Source organism: Lepidochelys kempii, chromosome 10 (genome assembly GCF_965140265.1).
Source record: "Lepidochelys kempii isolate rLepKem1 chromosome 10, rLepKem1.hap2, whole genome shotgun sequence".
Lineage (NCBI taxonomy): Eukaryota > Metazoa > Chordata > Testudines > Cheloniidae > Lepidochelys > Lepidochelys kempii.
This window is the reverse complement of record NC_133265.1, coordinates 58,121,731-58,141,373: the sequence shown is the minus strand read 5'-3', so window position 1 is coordinate 58,141,373 and position 19,643 is coordinate 58,121,731. Positions and strand designations below refer to the sequence as shown.

Sequence of the window (19,643 nt, the reverse complement as noted above, 5' to 3'; positions counted from 1 at the left end):
ACAGAATGGCAAATTTAGATATTTTTCAAAGTAACACAGTTTTATTAATATTTAACACAATAGAAATTAAAGGCCCCATGAGTTTAAGGCCAGACTCTGCCTGTCCCTGTGCTAGAGAAGAGAGATCTGAAGGAAACTGCCTCAAACACACACATGCCGGGGTCAGTCATCGTTGGACTTGAGGGGAGCATGAGGTCAGCTAGTACTACCTGCAATACTAGTAGACCCAGGAAGGGACTTCTCTGGCCACAATATGTGTGCATGGGACCTTGTCTGTGCCCCTAGCCAGCAGCTGCAATGAAATCTGGGTTTGAATGCACTCTGAATGTAATAATGCAAGATTCTTCCTCTGACAATTCATATGAACAGATCTAACTGATTAGTTTCAGGACTTCTCAGAGGAATCATTGAAACCACTTTTCATATCCTTTTAAAATGTTTGAGTTTCAAATATCAGTTGGTGAAGTCTCCTGTAATTTTGTTTGATGTGGATGTATTTCCTATCCAATTACTCACTATTTAATGGGTTAATGATTGATTAAATCCAGATACTTCTATTTCAGGCACCATTTCATGATGCATCTTCCACTTCCTTGCCCAAGTTTCAGCAACATTAAATTTGTTTAATTTCTCTCCATTTTAAGATGATGTAAGGAGAACTGCCTCTAGTACTACACTGGAAACTGGTCCTCCTGCCATGCCAAGGCTACCATCATGCTGCCCCCAACATTCTCCGTGTGGAGGATCTTCACAGAATCACCATGTATTAGGACACCCTCACCCAAGTTGTTTTCAGCAGCATGGCCACCACTTTCAACACCACCATCACCACCACCATAATCCCCACTCAACTGTCCCACTGTCTCCTTCGTTCAGTGACTCCAGCTGCCCTGTTGAAAGGCCGCCTCCAGTGCCAGCTCCTTGTGGAGCAAGCAGCAGTACTGGCACCAGCTACCATGACCAGGCATGTTTAACTTTTATGATTTTTCACTTTACAGTTTTAAAGTGATGTTAGCGGAATAATAGAATAATAAGTGAATTCCCAATTCAGTAGTCTTATCTGTGGCAGGTATAACAGAGGCTTGAAATAGGAAAATTTAAAGCACGAGTTCTGAGCAGTGAAATTGAAAAACAAAAAACAAACCAAAAACAGAAACAATTCAAAATGTGTTAATTTGATGTTGACACTATCTGTCACTTGTACACCTCTAAAATTTTAAATGTTCCTGTTTTTAAAAAAAAAAAAAAACAAAAAAAACCCCCAATGGCTTAGAATATACTCCACATACTTTGGACTCTTTAGAACTACTTAAGTATATAGCAGTCTTCTCTAATATGGCCTGTGACTCCAAAGGTAGGCTCTTGAGGTTAACAGTTCTGTGACTAATTCAGCCACTGCAGAAAAACTAATTTGTCAAATATGTTTTTCAGAATCCTTTTTAGAATATTTGCACTTCAGTACTTCATTTTATGCTAATTTAACTTCAGGTTCTCTTTAGAAATACCTCTTATTTGTCAGTTGTTGAAAATTGCAGTTTCAGGCCTCTGAGAACTGAACTGTATAACTTATTCCTAGAACTTATGATTTTTTTAAGAGTGCTTTTTGTAATAAAGCTTTTGGTCATTTTTATAACTATGAAACTTATATCAGTTAGGCCCAACTAAGAAGAATACTAAGGTTACCGTTTGCATCTATGGAAATGTACAGTGAAGTGCCCTCATGGGCATTGAATTAAGACTTGTTTTCGGACGAATGATTATAAAATAGAAAATAATGAAGCTAAATTGAAGAACTCTTATGAGCATGAACATTCTTGTTCAACTCCGTCCTCCTTCACTAAGCTTGTGAACTTTAAACAATAATCATATCTAAAGAGTGCTCTACATTGGGGCCTTAAGCATTTTATCGCATTAAATATTTCACGTGCAAAACATTGCAGTAAATATATTTTGTTGTAGCACACTTAAAGGTGACCTAGCTTTAAATATTTGAAGAAATGCTTGAAAACAAGTCAGTTTGTTTATACAGCAGGCACTGCCAGTAGACTTAAGCAACAATGGTATAAGAAGTCATGGAAATGGTGCTTTCCATGGAGCATCAGCATTTGACCCTTGCTGTCCTGGTTCTTCATCCCGAACTGCAATTTATGGGCATCAGGCTGGTGCTGGCCCAAGCCAACCAATAGCAATAGATGGATATGGAACAAGCATGGTTGCACAGCCCCAGCCCCAACCTCCTGCTCAGGCCTCGCTCTCATCATGTCGACATTATATGCACTCTCCTTGTAAGTACACTTACTCTACCTATAAATATACTTGTGTGAAATACAAAACAGGAAAACATAACTTCCCTGACAACTTTGGTTATACCGTCCTCTTGATTAGGCCTTAGAACCAGCATTCTTAAACCTACAATAAGAAATATTTTTACTGTTGGTAAACCATCAGGGTCCTTCTGAGAATCCTTGCAGCATGGAGGAATTTAAAATAAACAGATAATCCAGTATGTACTGCTTTGACTGTGCCTAAGATATAGAAAACATGAGGCTTTTGTTTTTTTAATGTTTATTACTGTGAATTAATTCTGTACCCTAAAAGTACCAGCTTTATATAAAAACAAAACGAAAAAAATCCTTGAGGTTGAAATAGTGAAAAATGACTTTTAGGGTAAATCATCTTTGTGGTATAATTAAAAGGAAACTTTCCTTTTTTAAAAGAGCATTTTTAGATAAATTGTTTCCTGCATAGCACTGTATACAATTTATTTGAGAAGATTCTAGGACCTGAAATTTGATCATCTAAAGTAATGCATGGGAGTTATTTCTCTCTAGGCTCACTCATTTTTTATCTGAGTTCAGACACACTAAGTTTTTTCAAATTTATACTTATGTCAGATTTTTGAGGCTTTCCCCGTCGCCCCGCCTTATTTTACATTAACTGCTCATTTTCTGATTCAGTAAATATCAGACTTTAATATTTTTTTTCTCCCCCACTTTATCTGAGACTGGCAGTCTAGATCCTGTACTGTTCAGTCATTTCCTTAAGAAGTAAGGATGTATTCTCTACTTCTTTTTTTTTTTTTTTTTTTTTTTTTTATTTCCTTACTTTGGCCTCCATCTTGCAGGGAGCTCTGCTTGGGCAGACTCATTAAGTCAGTGTGGCTTCTCATAAGCATAGGGATCTACCCATGCAGAACTGATTGTAGGGTTGGGGCCTTTGTGCCTTTCTTCTCCATTTCTTTGCCTCTCACAATCCATTTTTAAATAATGGCTTTGAAATATTTATGAGGATAGTATACAAAATTAAATACCTCTTTGACGGTTGTTGCACACAAAGGGAAACCTATTTAGTGCTTAAGAGTGTGTCTACACTTCAGTGTAAACCCAGAGTTCGAACTCAGGCTCAAGCTTGATCCCCACTTCTGTCTACACACAAATCATGCTAACCCAGGCTTTGGATCCAGGATCCCACAGGGGTTGAGGGTCCAAGACCGAGTCAAGCTGGAACCCAGGGTTCAAGCCCTATTGCTTTGCAGTGTAGACACATCCTGACTGGACTCTTACTCTGGGAGTCCACCATAAGCGTACCATAATCTTGTGGGCTGACTTTTTGTCCTCTGGACAGTTAACTTTGGTGGACAGTCAAGATTTCCCACACTGCACCATGACAAAGGGATATAGTGGCCACTTTTTTGGGGACGGGGCTAGGAAGTCTGGGATTATGGGTGGTTGGATTATGGTCTGCACAATGAAGTGTAGATGCTGGAGCCTCAGGTTGGGACCCAGGGTTCAACTATTCCTAACTTGGCCAGTAGCCCAGCGTTTACTAACTCAAGTTCTGCTAACCCTGGGGTTACATTGCTGTGTTAACATACACTAAATGTCAGTTGGGGTTGCCAGAAACTTATTTTCTTGGAAAAATGCCAAGTACTCAAAGATGCTTATGTTTTGAGAACAGTAAGGGATATGGACTTGCTAGGAGGCATTGGCTCTTTTATGATGATGTTGATGATAATTCTCATTACCACGGTAACATGTAGCAGCCCTAGTCATAGGTCAGGACCCATTGTGCTAGCTGCTGTACAAACACAGAACAAAATTCCTTTCCTCTCGTTTCTCTTAATACATGAGTTCTAAAAAAGAAGAGGCTGACAGCATCCTGGTAGTTTTTAATCAGGTGTGTTAAATGGATTTTTCTCAGACCTTACTTTTTTTGTCAATATTGCAATTTTGTCAATATTAGCAAGTCCGATTTTTCTATTTAAAAAAAAAATGCTTATTTTTTTTCTCATGCCCATCAGTCCTCTTATGGCAGCCAGTTGGTTATGTATCCTTCCATCTCCAGTTATCAAGAAACATCCTATGAAAACTGGCTTTCTGGTTGCAGTTTTTCATTTTGTCTTGCTCATCTACATGATGGGAAGCTTTGGCTTTTATTTCACTTAATTTGTGAATTTCACATGTTGATTTGTCAGTGCCTGTTAATCATTGTGAAAAGATAAATGCTCATGTTATAAAGATATTATTTGTATCGTAGTAGAGTGCAGTACAGTATCGGCATGAAGTTATTGTAGTTTCTTATGCATTTGATTGAGAAACTTTACGTAATACATTAAAAATGCATTTTCATTCCAGATGCTTTGACGAGACCTCTTCATCAGTCTTCTGCATGCCCCCACTCTCATGGAAATCCTCCTCCTCAGCCACAGCCTCCACCCCAGGTGGATTATGTTATCCCTCATCCAGTGCATCCCTTTCATGCCTCCATCTCTCACGCCTCTTCTCATCCAGTTCCACCTCCACCACCAACTCACCCTTTAGCCAGTGCAGCTGCTCCAATTCCACAGCATCTTCCACCCTCACACCAGCCTATTACCCATCATATTCCTGCAACTGCACCTTCAGCACAGAGGATGCATCCTCATGAGGTGATCCAGAGGATGGAGGTCCAGAGAAGAAGAATGATGCAGCATCCAACGTATGTCATAAATGTTTAGTTATTGTTCTGAGTACATTTAATTCCTTATCCTCTGTTTTTTTAAATGCTGCATGTGACTCTTAATTGTAATACCATGGTTAGTGGATAATTACGATTAAACTGTGGTGAGATGTGACTCTTGTTATCTACCACCACAGTTAGCTCTTGTATTAGCAGTTGCAGTAGAAAAGCCAAGGATTAAGTAAGCACTGAGGCTGAACTACCCTCTCACTTGTCAAGGTGGCCCCTCCAGGAAGGATCAGAGGTACCTTAGTGGGGAAGCTTGGGGAAGCTAGTACTTCTGTTGCCCATGCTTTACCTGTCCTGTGAATAAGCAGAGTTCAGTTTCAAGTGCAAGCAATTTGCACTTTTTTATTATCACTAACAGGTAATTTCCAGCTTCCAAGCAAATCCTTAAATGTTTTTTGCACTGTTGAAGTCAGCAAGACTTTTTTAAATATAAATTGACATTTTAAAACAAATGAACAACTGAAGGCGAGTGAGATGGTTTTTTAAAAAAAATGTTGATCTTGGAAATTGTGGATAAAATCACTTCAATTTTCATCTACATTAAAGCAAACATCATTAATAGAAATTTTGACTTTTTTTCCATAACAGTGCTATTTTTCGGTGTGACCACAAAAGACTAATTAGTGGGAGCTGTTCAGGGTTTTAAGGTCAAGAATTCTGGACCCATGCATGTTGCTTGTTGAAAGAAATGTAACTTTTTTTTATAAATGTTACTAAATCTTTTAAACAAAGAGAGAAAATAGATCACCAAACTAATTTATTATTAAACTAAACTAAAAATAAAGAAATACAACTACCAAATCAAGGTCAAATCAACCAACCAATCAATCTGAATGCTGGATTGGAGTTAAATCATAAAATATGTTAAATCATCAAACTAATTCGAGATAACCAGTCCTTAGAATTCTCTGGAGAATTTATAAGAAGGTGGCTGTATGTTTGGCTATAACCACAACTATAAAATGTTACCAGTTCTAATCAATCCGTGACCTAGATAAATTTAGTTTCATTATTAAAAACTTAATCACTAATAGTTTCATTATTAAAAACTAACATCTGAACTACAACCTCAGGCAATTGAGCTTCTTTGTTAGAATTCTGTTCTTATGTGGTGGCTAACCCTTTCCTTCCTCCATTTCCCCAAAACAGATATTACAATACAGACTTATATCTTTGATAAGCAGAAGTTTGACAACTCCTACTTACAAGAAACTGGTCATCTGTAATTTTTGGTATCCCAGACCTTTTAATTACAGGACACAGAACACACTTTAACCAAGTCTTTAACTGTCTTTCAGACAGTTTTTTAGGGCTGTTTAAATTCGGGAAAATTACTTTCTGGCACCTTTCCCTTGTGGGCTTTGAGTGCTTATAGACATGCATGCACACAACTACATTTTCACACCCTAAAAGTAAAGAATATTAAAAGGCTGGGACACTGCCAGCTAACAAAAAGAAAAGAGAAAAACAGAACAAGGAAAATAACAGGATTAACTCTACAGCTGTCAGTTTTATGGACTTTTATGGAATAGGAGCTGGAACTGCAGCCAAGGAGCCAGATAATGATGTTTCTGGCACAGCGCTTCTTATTACTGGCACAGTGCTTCTTGCTAGTGGACTTAGGTGCAGGGAGAGACAGGTCAAAGGCTGGCATACCTATTTCTTGTTGTGAATTACTCTCCCTGATGTTCCAGAACCCTGAGAGTAATAACATCAGTTTTCCTTCAGGTGGCTCATTGGCCCAAAAGGCAAAGCATCACTGCCTTACCGTTGATGCTTATAGTTTGCAAACTTTGCTTACTGAGTCTTCCAGTGTCTCCAAGGTCTTCAAACAAATCTGGTCCAAGGCCTATCTTGGAGCCATGCAACCTGGTCCAGTCAGTTTCAAATTAGGTAATCTGTAGCTGGCATTACTTCTGGAAAAATCCTTTTCAAACCAGTAATTAAAAAAACTATTCAAGGTTTTACATGCCACAGAGACTGAAAGTCTGTGACCCCCCTGTCAGGGTTCCCTCCCCATTCTGAGGTACAGATGTGGGGACCTGCATGAAAGACCCCCTAAGATTATATTCTACCATTTTAGGTTAAAAACCTCTCTAAGGCACAAATTCCTTTCCTTGCCTTGGACGGTATTGCTGCCACCACCAAGTGATTCAAACAAAAATTCGAGAAAGGGTCACTTGGAGTCCATATTCCCTCAAAATATTCCCCCAAGCCCCTTCACCCACTTTCCTGGGGAAGCTTGAGAATAATATACCAACCAGTTGGTTACAAAGTGAGCACAGACCAAACCCTTTGGTTTATAGGACATTGAAAATCAATCAGGTTCTTAGAAGAAGAATTGTATTGTAAAGAAAAAAGTAAAAGAATCACACCTGCAAAATCAGGATGGAAGGTAACTTTACAGGGTAATAAAAAGATTTGAAATACAGAGGACTCCTTTCTGGACTCAACTTCTCAGTTACCAAAAACAGGAATAAACTACTTCTTAGGATAGGGAAAATTCACAAGCTAAAACAAAAGATAATCTAACTCATTTCCTTGCCTTATTTACAATTTTTGTAATCTTAGATGAATCATTTCAGGTATGTTTTCAGGAGATGTTTTACCTGCCTTTACGGTCGGTCTCGGTCTCTCTCTGTCTCCCTCTCTCTCTCTCTCTGTCGGAGAGGGAACAAAACAAAGAGAGCACAAACAAAACCTCTCCCCACAGATATGAAAGTATCTTCTTTCCTCATTGGCCCTTCTGGTCAGGTGCCAACTAGGTTATTTGAGCTGCTTAACCCCTTACAGATAGTGTTTCAGTACAGTGGCAAGGAGGGATTTTATGCTACCCTTATCTTTGTTTATGACACCCCCAGCTTCCAAAACAAAACAAAAAAATTCCCCTTTTTGTCACCAATTTATGGACAGATCACTATAAAAAGACCTGTACAAATAGCTGACTAAACACTGAGCAATAATCAATTGCTCACCCACCAACAAAACTAAAAAGTTAAACAGCTTATGTCTAATGTCATCACTTCTTACAACAAGACAATTTACAGTAATTTCATAGTTTCATCTTTTCATAATTTAAGGCCAGAAGGGACTATTAAACTTTATACCTTCAAAGATGCTAAAGCCCTGATGCATGATATGTAATGTCATTGAGTTACAAGGGTTATGAGCATTTTTGAGGGTACTGCAGTCAACCTCATTCTCCCCATGAAGAAAGGGAGTGAGCATCGGGTCTCATAGATTCACAGATTCCAAGAGTAGGAGGAAGCATCATGACCATCCAGCCTGACCTCCCCTACACACAGGTCGTAGAATTTCTCCCAGAAGCTGGGTTAAACCATATCTTTAAAAAACATATCTAATCTTATTTTAAACTCTCAGTGATGCTGAGTCCACCCCCCACCCCCCCCCAAGCTGTTCCAATGTTTCATTATGCTCCCAGCTAGGAAACTGCATCTTTAATTCAACATCAATATTTGAAACTAGGCTGATAGGTCAAACAGTTTATATTGTAAAATGTAATCTTGATAGACTGAAGTTACTTTAAAATCTCTCAAGGTGAAACTTTTATTTAAAATTAGGGTTGTCAAACAATTAAAAAAATTAATCACGATGAATTGTGGAATTAAAGAAATTAATTGCACGATTAATCGTGCTGTTAATAATAAAATACTAGTTATTTAAACATTTTTCAATGTTTTCGACATTTTCAAATGTAAGTGTACCACGCTCACTTTATATTTACTTTAGATTTTTACAGTGCAAATATTTATAATAAAAAGAAATAGTATTTTTCAGTTCATCTAATACAAGTACTGTAGTACAGTCTCTTTGACACGAAAGTTGAACTTACAAATGTAGAATTATGTACAAAAAATATCTGCGTTCAAAAATAAAACAATGTAAAATGTTAGAGCCTACAAGGCCACTCAGTCCTACTTCTTGTTCAACCAGTTGCTCAGACAAACAAGTTAGTTTACATTTACGGGCGATAACCTTGCCCACTCTTGTTTACAACATTACCCGAAAGTGAGAACAGGCGTTCACATGGCACTGTTGTAGCTGGTGTCACAAGATATTTATGTGCCACATACGCTAAAGATTCAGATGCCCCTTTATGCTTCATCCAACATTCCAGAGGACATGCATCCATGCTGATGACTGGTTCTGCTTGTCAATGATCCAATACAGTGTGGACCAATGTATGTTCATTTTCATCATCTGAGTCGGATGCCACCAGTAGAAGGGGTTTTTTTGTGGGGGGTTTTTTGTTTTTGGTTTTGGTTTTTTTTGGTGGTTCAGGTTCTATAGTTTCCTCATCAAAGTGTTGCTCTTTTAAGACTTCTGAAAGCATGCTTCACACCTCTTCCCTTTCAGATTTTGGAAGGCACTTCAGATTCTTAAACCTTGGGTCGAGTGCTGTATATCTTTAGAAATCTCACATGGGTACCTTCTTTGCGTTTTGCCAAATTTGCAGTGAAAGTGTTCTTGAAACGAACAACATATGCTGGGTCATCGTCCGAGACTGCTATAACATGAAATATATGGCAGAATGCGGGTAAAACAGATCAAGAGACGTACAATTCTCCCCCAAGGAGTTCATTCACAAATTTCATTAATGTATGATTTTTTTAACGAGCATCATCAGGGTGGAAGCATGTCCTCTGGAATGGTGGCAGAAGCAGGAAGGGGCATACGGATATTTAACGTATCTGGTATGTAAATATCTTACAGTGCCTACTACAAAAGTGCCATGTGAATGCCTGTTATCACTTTGAGGTGATGTAAATAAGAAGTGGGCAGCATTATCTCCCGTAAATGTTATCAAACTTGTTTGTCTTAGCAATTGGCTGAACAAGAAGTAGAACTGAGTGGCCTTGTAGGCACTAACGTTTTACATTGTTTTGTTTTGAGTGCAGTTATGTAACAAAAGAATCTACATTTGGAAGTTGCACTTTCACAATAAAGAGATTGCACTACAGTACTTGTATGAGGTGACTAGAAAAGTGCTATTTCTTTTGTTTATCACTTTTACAGTGCAAATGTTTGTAATCAAAAATAATATAAAGTGAGCACTGTACACTTTGTAGTCTGTTGTAACTGAAATCAATATATTTGAAAAAATGCAAAAATCAATAAATTTCAATTGGTATTCTATTGTTTAGAAGTATTAAAACCGCGATTATTTTTTTTGAGTTAATCTTGTGAGTTAATTGTGATTAATCAACAGCCCTATTTTAAAATACAAGATTTTTGAAGTTTATACTGTTCCTCTGAAACCTGTATAAAGTCTGTATTCTCATAGGCTGTTTCTCTCTCAAAGATGATTTTTGACCACTAGCATAAGGAGACGTTTTGGGAGTCATTATGAAGCTGCGTTAACTTTTGTTTAAGGAGCAGTTTCTCTGTCTATTGTCACAGTTCCTTTCGCAAGAACCAAATAATTGTGGCAAAGTCTGATTGTGGCACTCTCTGATGTGAGAAGGTTGAGAATAGAACTTTTAGTTAAGTCCACTATTACTAACTGATTTGGCTATTGACCAGGCAGTTTTTCTATGTCATTCTTCTGTAGTAGCACAGAAAACTTTCAATTCCTGCCAGGATAAATTACAGGTTGGTGGTAGCCTTCTTGGGGGAAGTCATCCTTGCTAGAGATTTTGTGCAGTAAAGCAGCTACCAATAGCTAAGCCACCTGCAAAAAGCACCATCTGGCAAGAGAACACTACACGTGGTTGTTTGGACATGAAGCCATCCACCCCATGTTCTGCTTTTGGGAAACACAAGTTTCTAAACTGACAGAAAAATTAAGCAAAGAGTAAACTTATAGCTACTACTTCCCTTATAGAATTAATAGATCATAGAATATCAGGGTTGGAAGGGACCTCAAGAGATCATCTAGTCCAACCCCCTGCTCAAAGCAGGACCACTCCCCAATTTTTGCCCCAGATCCCTAAATGGCCCCCTCAAGGATTGAACTCACAACCCTGAGTTTAGCAGGCCAATGCTCAAACCACTGAGCTATCCCTCTGCTTCCAAGCTTTTAAAGTTTTAAAAATTTTCCATGACTCCTTTGGAAGTATCAGCTGATGGGTTACAACCAACTGTTCCTTAGAGTACATTATACAAAAACTTCAGATGCTCCTTGTTCACCTGTTGCATGGAGAAACTGTACTCCTATCATGTGGACTAAGAGAAAATGAACTCTGTATTATCTATTAAGAGAAATTGCTGCCTTTTAACCTAGAAAACAGAAGTATTGCTTCATGTGAATACCTAAGTACCTTAATCTACCAGGAAGCTGCAGATTAAGATATGGATGACTTTTCAATTGTGACTGTCTCTGGATCTTGACATATAATGATGAAACTGAATTTTACTTTGGCAAAAATGGTTAACCTCATGTTGAAGACTTAGTATTTTTCTGTAGTCATGCCTGCCAGATAAAGGTTGAATCATTATAGTTTTAACTCGTGCTGTCTTGTATTCGAACTCTTAGACGTGCACATGAACGGCCTCCTCCACATCCTCACAGAATGCATCCCAACTATGGTCATGGGCACCATATCCATGTGCCTCAGACAATGTCCTCACATCCTCGACAAGCTCCAGAGAGGTCTGCCTGGTCAGTACTCTTAATTCCTCGTTAGTGTCATATGAGTTGGTAGGTGCCCATTTATTGGCATTTGCTATATGACCTTTCATCCTGAGAATATGTTGATAATGTTTTGATTTAATTTAACAAACTGCCAAGTGCATGTGCAGGCTAAAATGTGTTAACATGGCTCTCTCTATAAAGTGCCATTTTGTTTGCTACTAGCCAATTTAAACATTTCCAGTTTGCTTTTACAAATGCCAGCAAATATCTACCATTTTTTAACAATGCTTATACAGTTGAACTGTTTTGGTACCAGTTATTGCAAATGAAAGGAGTTCAAAACTCTTGTGTATTGGCAAAAAGGAATTTATACAAAACATTTTTTGAAGTTAAAAGTTCAGACCTTTTGAACTATAAGCTAATTTACCTTTCCTCTTATCTGTGACTGAATTTTTATTTAAAAAACTTTTGCATCTGATATGTAGTAAGAGAGATTTTAACTGAACTTTTACTTCTGAGCTTGGTCTACTCATAAACTACTAAACCTGTAACTTTGTAATTAGTTTTTCTGTTGTGTTGTTCCACTCCTAGTAACCTGTGGTTTACAGTGGCTAGATAGCTCTGGAAATTCTAGAACTTTACTACCTAGGTCTAGGATAATATCTCAGATTCATTGGGCAACTTCCTGTAACCACAGTGATTAATGGAATGGTGAACTGCAGAGGACTTATTGTATGAAAACACAGGATTCCAAATCAGTAATAGAGTAGTTGTGCATAACACATGATTTCTAAGTTAAGTCTGTACTGGTATTTGTTGTTAATTTTATTTTTACTGATTTTTTTTAATTTAATTTTTAAACCAGTTGTTAAGTCACAAACACGTTATTTGAACCAATGATGGGATTACAGAACTGATTAAATGGAAAATATTTATTTTAAAGTAATTAATCTTTTATTTAAAATGTCCTTTGAGCGTGTGTTTTAGATGCCATGATATAAATTTCCAAAACCATAGAGATGTAGCTAGAGGGCAAAACGTAACTAGACTAAAATGTTTAATTTTGCTTATGTGACAGGGAACTGGGAATTGAAGCTGGAGTGGCTGCAGCTACATATCCTCCAGGCCCATTGCACCCTCATTTGGCACACTACCATGCACCTCCTCGACTTCATCACTTACAAATAGGGGCTCTTCCTTTAATGGTAAGGAGATAATATGTGGAAACTCATATGGTAGTTAATCATTACCTGTGACTTCTTAAAGAATTTATCCTCTTTTGTACAAGGTTTGTTACATTTTAATTGGATATGTATAGAATTTTACAAATAATAGTGGTTCAACTGAACAAATGCAGAAAAATCTATTCCATTGTTTTATGTATTGATACTAAATGGGAAGCTAGAACAGACTTGCATTAATTGAATAAAATACATTTAGGACAGTAACATTTCTAACTTCAGCCTTGTAAATGGAAGACATCTGAATGAAATTGTTTCTTGCATAATAATGCATTGACCCTCTGCATCTGATTTAAAAGTTCAGATCTTACTGTAACTGGTGTCACAGTGCTTAACTTTCTAAGCAGCATGTGAGAATTGTATTGATGCTTATTTTATAGTTTATCTTGCAGCACAGTAGGAGTTAAATCTTAGTTCTTCTTCGAGTAGTGTCCCTATGGGCGCTCCACTGCTCTGCTAATTGGAGAACTTCGGTAGCAATCCATCCCACCTGCACATGCACTGCTCCCTGCCTGCCACAAGACTACTTTCTTTGCTTCATTTACCTTTTATTTTGGTCGTTGCCTTAAAAGAATTGTCTTCTGTGGACTCCCTGAGGGAGGGGACGCTCCTGGATAAGGGTATGCCCAGCTTGCAGGACTTCATCAGTGACTGGGATAGATTCTTTGCAACTGAGTCACTTTTTGGACTTGTGCCAGCAACTGAAGCCCAGATCTAGGAAGGACAGAGAACTGATGCTCAAACTCCTACTTATGGAGTCAGTCCTTCAGCCTCTGAAGTCCCGATGGGAGCCATCACTGTATCTGCCCACTTCAAAGGGGGAAGAGCTCAGAAATATGCCTGCGAGCCACTCAGGTAAGGCCTCTAAGAAAAGGTCTGTGAGTTCCCGTAGTAAGCCCCGATTGAGCTGAAAATGATCCCTGGCTTGTCCAGTATCATTGGTACCGATGGCACTGAAGCCATCTAAATCTGGTACCCGGGGCACGCATGGTATCGAACTGAGAGGGCAGGTCGGAATGCCTAAAGACCCAGTGGGCACAGGCAAAGAAGTATCGGTACCGCAGGGGTGTGAGAAACAGAAGATCCACCCCAGGGAAGACTGGTACGGTCGTCAACATTGTAACAGAGCTTGCCATCAGGTCTGTGTTTCCGACTGTCGGTACAAGCCTCTTGGCACTGACAGGCTCCACCAGTAGCGATGCCCTCTGCACCAACAGATTTCCAGTGCACAATGAATTTTTCGGTGTCTGACACCAGTTTCTTCTCTGCTCAGTACAGGGGCCCTGGTACCAAGTTCACCCAGAGCCCTTGGCTCACCAGTGACCTCCTGCCATGCACCACCCTTTTTGTCATCAGAGTCAGAAATTGACCAAGAGGACCTAGCTTCCCAATGCTCTTCTCGCCCACCGTATGGAGCCCAGTTTCACTATGGACACTGGGCATACCAACCCTCTGACGCACAACCTCCCTGGTTTGGGCAACCACGGTACCAACCACCGGTCCCCTTACCATCACAGTGGCTGTACTGGCAGGTCCAAAGGCAACAGGCCTCCATCATTACTAGTATGGCCTATCAGAAGCCAAGGAAGTACACTCCTTCAGCCGCTGTCTCGAGGGCCTCAACTCCCCGACCAGGGAAGGGAGGAACCAGAGGCCAAAGTTGAGGAGGAAGTCACTTCTTCAGCCCCTTTCTCATATTCGTCACCAGATGAGACAGTGATGCTCCCTCTGCCATCGATGGAGGATGACTTTAAACTGTTCCAGGACTGGGGACAGGGGGTGGCAGAGGCACTCCATATACCTTTACAAGAGGTATCTGAGTCATGTCATAAGCTGGTGGACATTCTGCATTCCTCCATCTCCTCCAGAGTGGCCCTCCCTATTAATGAGGATCTACTGGACCCTGCTGACACGATATGGCAGACCCCCACGTCCGTCCTACCAACTTGTAAGAGGGCAGACAAGAAATATGTGCCAGAAAGGACATGGAATTCCTGTTCTTGCACCTGACTCCCAATTCGATCATTGTGGACACAGTTAACTCTAAATGCCACCAACACCACTTTAAGTCCATCACTTATGACTGGGACTGGAAGCACCTGGACTTGTTTGGCAGGAAGGCCTCCTCCTCAGCTACCCTTCAATTCAGAGTGGCGAACGATCAAGCCTTGTGGGCTAAATATGAGTATCAGAACTATGTGAAGTTTAGTTCTTTTATTGAACAACTCCCCTATTCTCACAAGGACCAATTTAAAACCTTAATTAATGAGGGCCAGCTGGTGGCAAAAAGTCTCTCCAGTCTGCACTTGATGCAGCTGACAGTGGCACATTCTATTTAGACTGACATTGTGATGAGATGGGCCTCGTGGTTTCATCTCTTTGGCTTCCCCCAGGAAGTCCAAACAGTGGTGGAGGACCTCCCCTTTGAGGGGACAAAATTATTTGCTGAACAGACTGATGCCTCCCTCCACACGTTAAAAGGTTCAAGGGCCATTCTTCAATCCCTTAGGATCTATACACCTGGGTACCAAAGAAAGTACAGCCCTCAGCCACCATTCAAGTCTTGCTCACAATATTCATCTCAGTTATCCACGTTAATATACACAGAGATCTTATGAATCTGAGGAAGAAGCCCAGGTTCTCCAGACGAAAGATGTCGGGAACTCAGCAAACTTCTTCTCAGTTCTCTACCTTGAAGAGACAGTTTTGACGTGTTCGTTGAGGTGCTGTAGAACACTCATGCTAGAAAACCCCACCCATCCCTTTGGAGATAGTCTCACCCTGTTCCACAGCACCTGGGAATGGATAACTGCCAACAAATGGGCATTGGAGATCATCTGAGATGAACACTGCATCCATTTCTCCACCCTCCCCCTTCCCATACCCCTTTCCCCATCCTCTTCAGGGATCCTTTTCACAACACCTGCTAAACCAGCAGATTAACCACCTCTTCAGCATAGGAGCCATAGAGCCAGTGCCCGTACATCTAAGGAGCAGAGGCTTCTACTGTTGTTACTTCCTGAAGAAAAAAGGGGGTTGGAGACCCATACTGGACCTCAGAATGCTCAACAAGTTTGTCAAGGCTGAGAAGTTCAAGATGGTCATGTTATCTACGATCATTCCAGCATTAGAAAAAGAAGACTGGTTCTCAGCCCTGGACCTCCAAGATGCTTATTTTTCACATCTTGATCATAACTGAGCCACAGACATTACCTCAGGTTCACGCTAGGCCAAGACCACTACCATATGGAGTACTCCCTTTCGGCCGCTCATCGGCCCCCAGAATATTCTCCAAGGTCATCTTGGTATTGGCGGTCCACTTATACTCTCAAGACATCATGATTTATCCTTACCTGGATGACTACCTTCTCACAGGAGCCGACCGTGACTCCATTCAGACGGAAGCACTCCTCCCACATCAAACATTTCTCAGTCTCTCCTCATTGATGGAGACAGTACAGTCCAGCCCCCAAATTTTGGCTAAACATTGCCTCCAGCTCTTGTGGAACACAGCTTTGGGCACATCAGTTATTGCCTATGCAGACTATACATGAGATGCCTCCAGGCATGTTTGGTTTGGTTTATAGGCCGAACAGAGACAACATAAATGACTATTGATGCCTACCAGGGTCAAGCAATTCTTGGACTGGTGGAAGGACCCAGTAAACATCTGTTTGAACAAACAGGATTGAACAGTCTTCCCCATCTCTACTCCTGACCACCGATGCATCCCTCAGAGATGGGGGCGTACATCTCAATGGTCACACAATGCACGGCAAATATCTCCAGCTAAAACATGCCTCCACATCAACCTGCTCAAACTCGGAGCGATCAGAAATGGGCACACTCATTTCCTCCAGCTGATCAAAAACATGCACGTATGGGTCATGACGAACAATATGGTCTCTGTGTCTTACATAAACGATCAGGGAGGCCCCAGGTCTTATTCCCTATGTGTAGAAGCATCAAAACTGTGGAACTGGTGCATCTCCCACAATATCTTAATATCGGCAGCATACTTATCAGGAATATACAGCACGACGGCAGACAGTCTCAGCTGCAAACTCCCACACGATCACTAACGAGAGATAGATTTGATGGTACTCCATGACATTCTGACAGTATGGGACATCTGTAGTAGACCTATTCATTACCACAACAAGAAATGTCCACAGTACTGCTCCATGGGAGATGCCCTCCTCCTTCAATGGGACAGGACCTTCTTTACGCCTTTCCCTAAGATGGAAAGTCCTGTTGAAAGTGAAGAGAGAGCAAACATCATACTGATTGCTCCTACCTGGCTCAGAGAGACGTGGTACCCTTACCTGTCACAGCTGCCACCGTGTCCACCAGTAACGCTTCCAATCACTCCTTACCTTCTATCCCAGAATGAGAGATGCACTCTCCATCTGAATCTGTGGCTCAAAGTCTGGCTTCTGCACATAGACATCTTGCTCTGAGGAGGTACAGGAGGTGTTATTGCACAGTAGGAGAGGAACTACTCTCCATACTATCTACAAAAATGGAAGAGAATCCAGATCTGGTTCCAGCCCAAAGGTGTCATCCCTAATACATCTATCCTACTGGTGATCCTGTTAACTCTCAGGAATTCAGGACTCTCTCAGTTCACTGAAGGTTCATCTAGCAGCACTTGCAGTCTTCCATTAGCATGTAGAATGATATTCAATCTTCTCTCACCTGACTACAAAGAGGTTTCTCTAAGGCATAGCAAACTTCTTCCCACAACCCAGACCTCCCATGCCTCCATAGGATTTCAACCTAGTATTAAAAGGTCTGACTAGGCTACCATTTGAACCCTTGGCCACTTGTTCCTTAACTTACCTTTTTATGAAGAAGACATTCGTCATCGCCAGCACCTCTGCCAGAAGGATTGGGGAAATAGCGACTCTGATGGCGCATCCCCCTTTCACTGTGTTCTTCATGACGAGGTCATACTTAGACCAAATCCAAAGTTCACTCCCAAGGTGTCTTCTGCATTTCACTTAAATCAACTTATTCAGCCTCCAGACTTTTATCTCAAACCTTATCTATTCCCCTCATACACTCGACATGAGGAGAGCCTTGGCCTTCTGTTTGGAGAGGACAAGAGCCTTCAGAAAGTCTCCAAGACTCTTCTTCTCCATTGAAGATAGGTCAAAAGGTACGGTGAGATTTAGCTCAGAGGCTCTCTAACTGGGTCTTGGACTGTAGTAATCTGTTACCAATTGTGTAACACAAAACCCCCATCTTCAGTATGCATGCATTCTACGAGGTCAGTCTCCTCATCCATTGCCTTTTCCAAGGGTATCCCTATATCAAAAATCTGCAGAGCAGCTACCTGAACTTCTGCACACACCTTTGCAGAACACAATGCCATCCTGGACGATTCTGTTGCAGATCCCAAATTCAGTGCCACAGTACTATCATCCATATCAGACTCTACTTTGAAGTCCCAATCCCCAGTGGTGGGCACTGCCTGGGAGTCGCCTACGGTGGAGCACCCATAGGGACACTACTCAAAGAAGTTGTTACTCACCTTGTGCAATAATGATGGTTCTTTGAGATGTGTGTCCATATGGGTGCTCCACGACCCACCCACCTCCTCTGTACTTCGGAGTTCTAATAGTTGACTCTGCAGTAGAGAAGGAATTGAGGAGGGATTGCCTGTGCATGCTGGTTAGCCTTGTGGCAGGCGTGGAGCAGCACATGCATGGGCAGGACAGATTGCTACCAAAGTTCTCTGATCAGCAGCACAGGGACACAGACACACCTACAGGGGAGCACCCATAGGGGGACACCTCTCGAAGAACTGTTACTGCACAAGGTCAGTAACTTCTTCATTTGGTTATACAATATTTCAAGATAATTTTGGGTGTCAAGTGAACCATTTCTTATGAAGGGGCATCATTAAAATGGAGATACAGCACATAATTTCTGTTGCATAAGAACAGTGGCATGGGGAGATAAAAATATTGATGTTGGAGCATAAATTTCCCTTGTTTTGCTAAATTAAAGCATCTGTTTACTTATTGATTCAATTTTTTTTATCATGTAAAAGTGGGTATCCTAGGCACCCTTGCTATAAATCACTAGGGCTGAGTAAAGAACTTGCAAATTTTTGGAATAATAGTTCTTCCCTTTTATAACTTGTTCTTATGTTGCTTAAGGCTTTGCTAATTAACTACCATGGTAAAATCTTCCACTACTTCAATGACATATCAAGATTCCTATTGCATTGATGCTCAGTTAGCATACTGTGAGGTGAACCAGTTACTTGTTGGAATGTATGAAAGTAACAGATGGCTAGCTCTGTCAATAGTGCAACCTTATTTTTTGAGTGGTAGGTATAATTCCATATTTTAATATGGTCAGCAATGCACTGGTTACTGCACAGTCTATTCAAGTAAGTGTGTGTGTAATATATATATAATTTTATTTGTTTTTAATCTGTGTTGCATGGTCATTTATACTGGGGTGGCCATATTTAGTGAACCTGCGAGCTGCATATGACAATCTTCAGAAGTTCAAGAGCCGGAGCGCGCCTGACCGGGCTTGGGGCTTCAGCCTTGCAGCAGGGTGGTGTGGGGGTAGGGGGCTTCAGTCCTGCTCCTGCTGAAGCCCAAAGCCCTGGTAGCACACCTCACAGGGCTGAAGTCCCAAGACCCCACTCCTGACTGAGCGGAAGCCCTTAACCCCACCAGTGTGCTGCAAGGCAGAAGCCCTGAGCTCCCCCCTGTTCCTCCTCTCCCCCCCCCCCCGGGTGAGCACCACTTTAACTATAAAAGAGACGCATGCAGCTC

General features: G+C 40.8%; 1 protein-coding gene across 6 annotated transcripts in view; it reads left to right on the top strand.

Moving 5' to 3' along the window:
- RNF111 (ring finger protein 111) overlaps nt 1–19,643 on the top strand; it is a 91,659-nt gene that overhangs the window by 47,289 nt on the left and 24,727 nt on the right. For all 6 annotated transcript variants that reach the window (XM_073303734.1, XM_073303733.1, XM_073303732.1 and 3 more), the window contains 5 exons: nt 645–964; nt 2,030–2,285; nt 4,635–4,977; nt 11,504–11,629; nt 12,681–12,807. In XM_073303734.1, the coding sequence (XP_073159835.1) occupies nt 645–964; nt 2,030–2,285; nt 4,635–4,977; nt 11,504–11,629; nt 12,681–12,807 (1,172 nt within the window). The remainder of the gene's footprint in view (nt 1–644; nt 965–2,029; nt 2,286–4,634; nt 4,978–11,503; nt 11,630–12,680; nt 12,808–19,643) is intronic.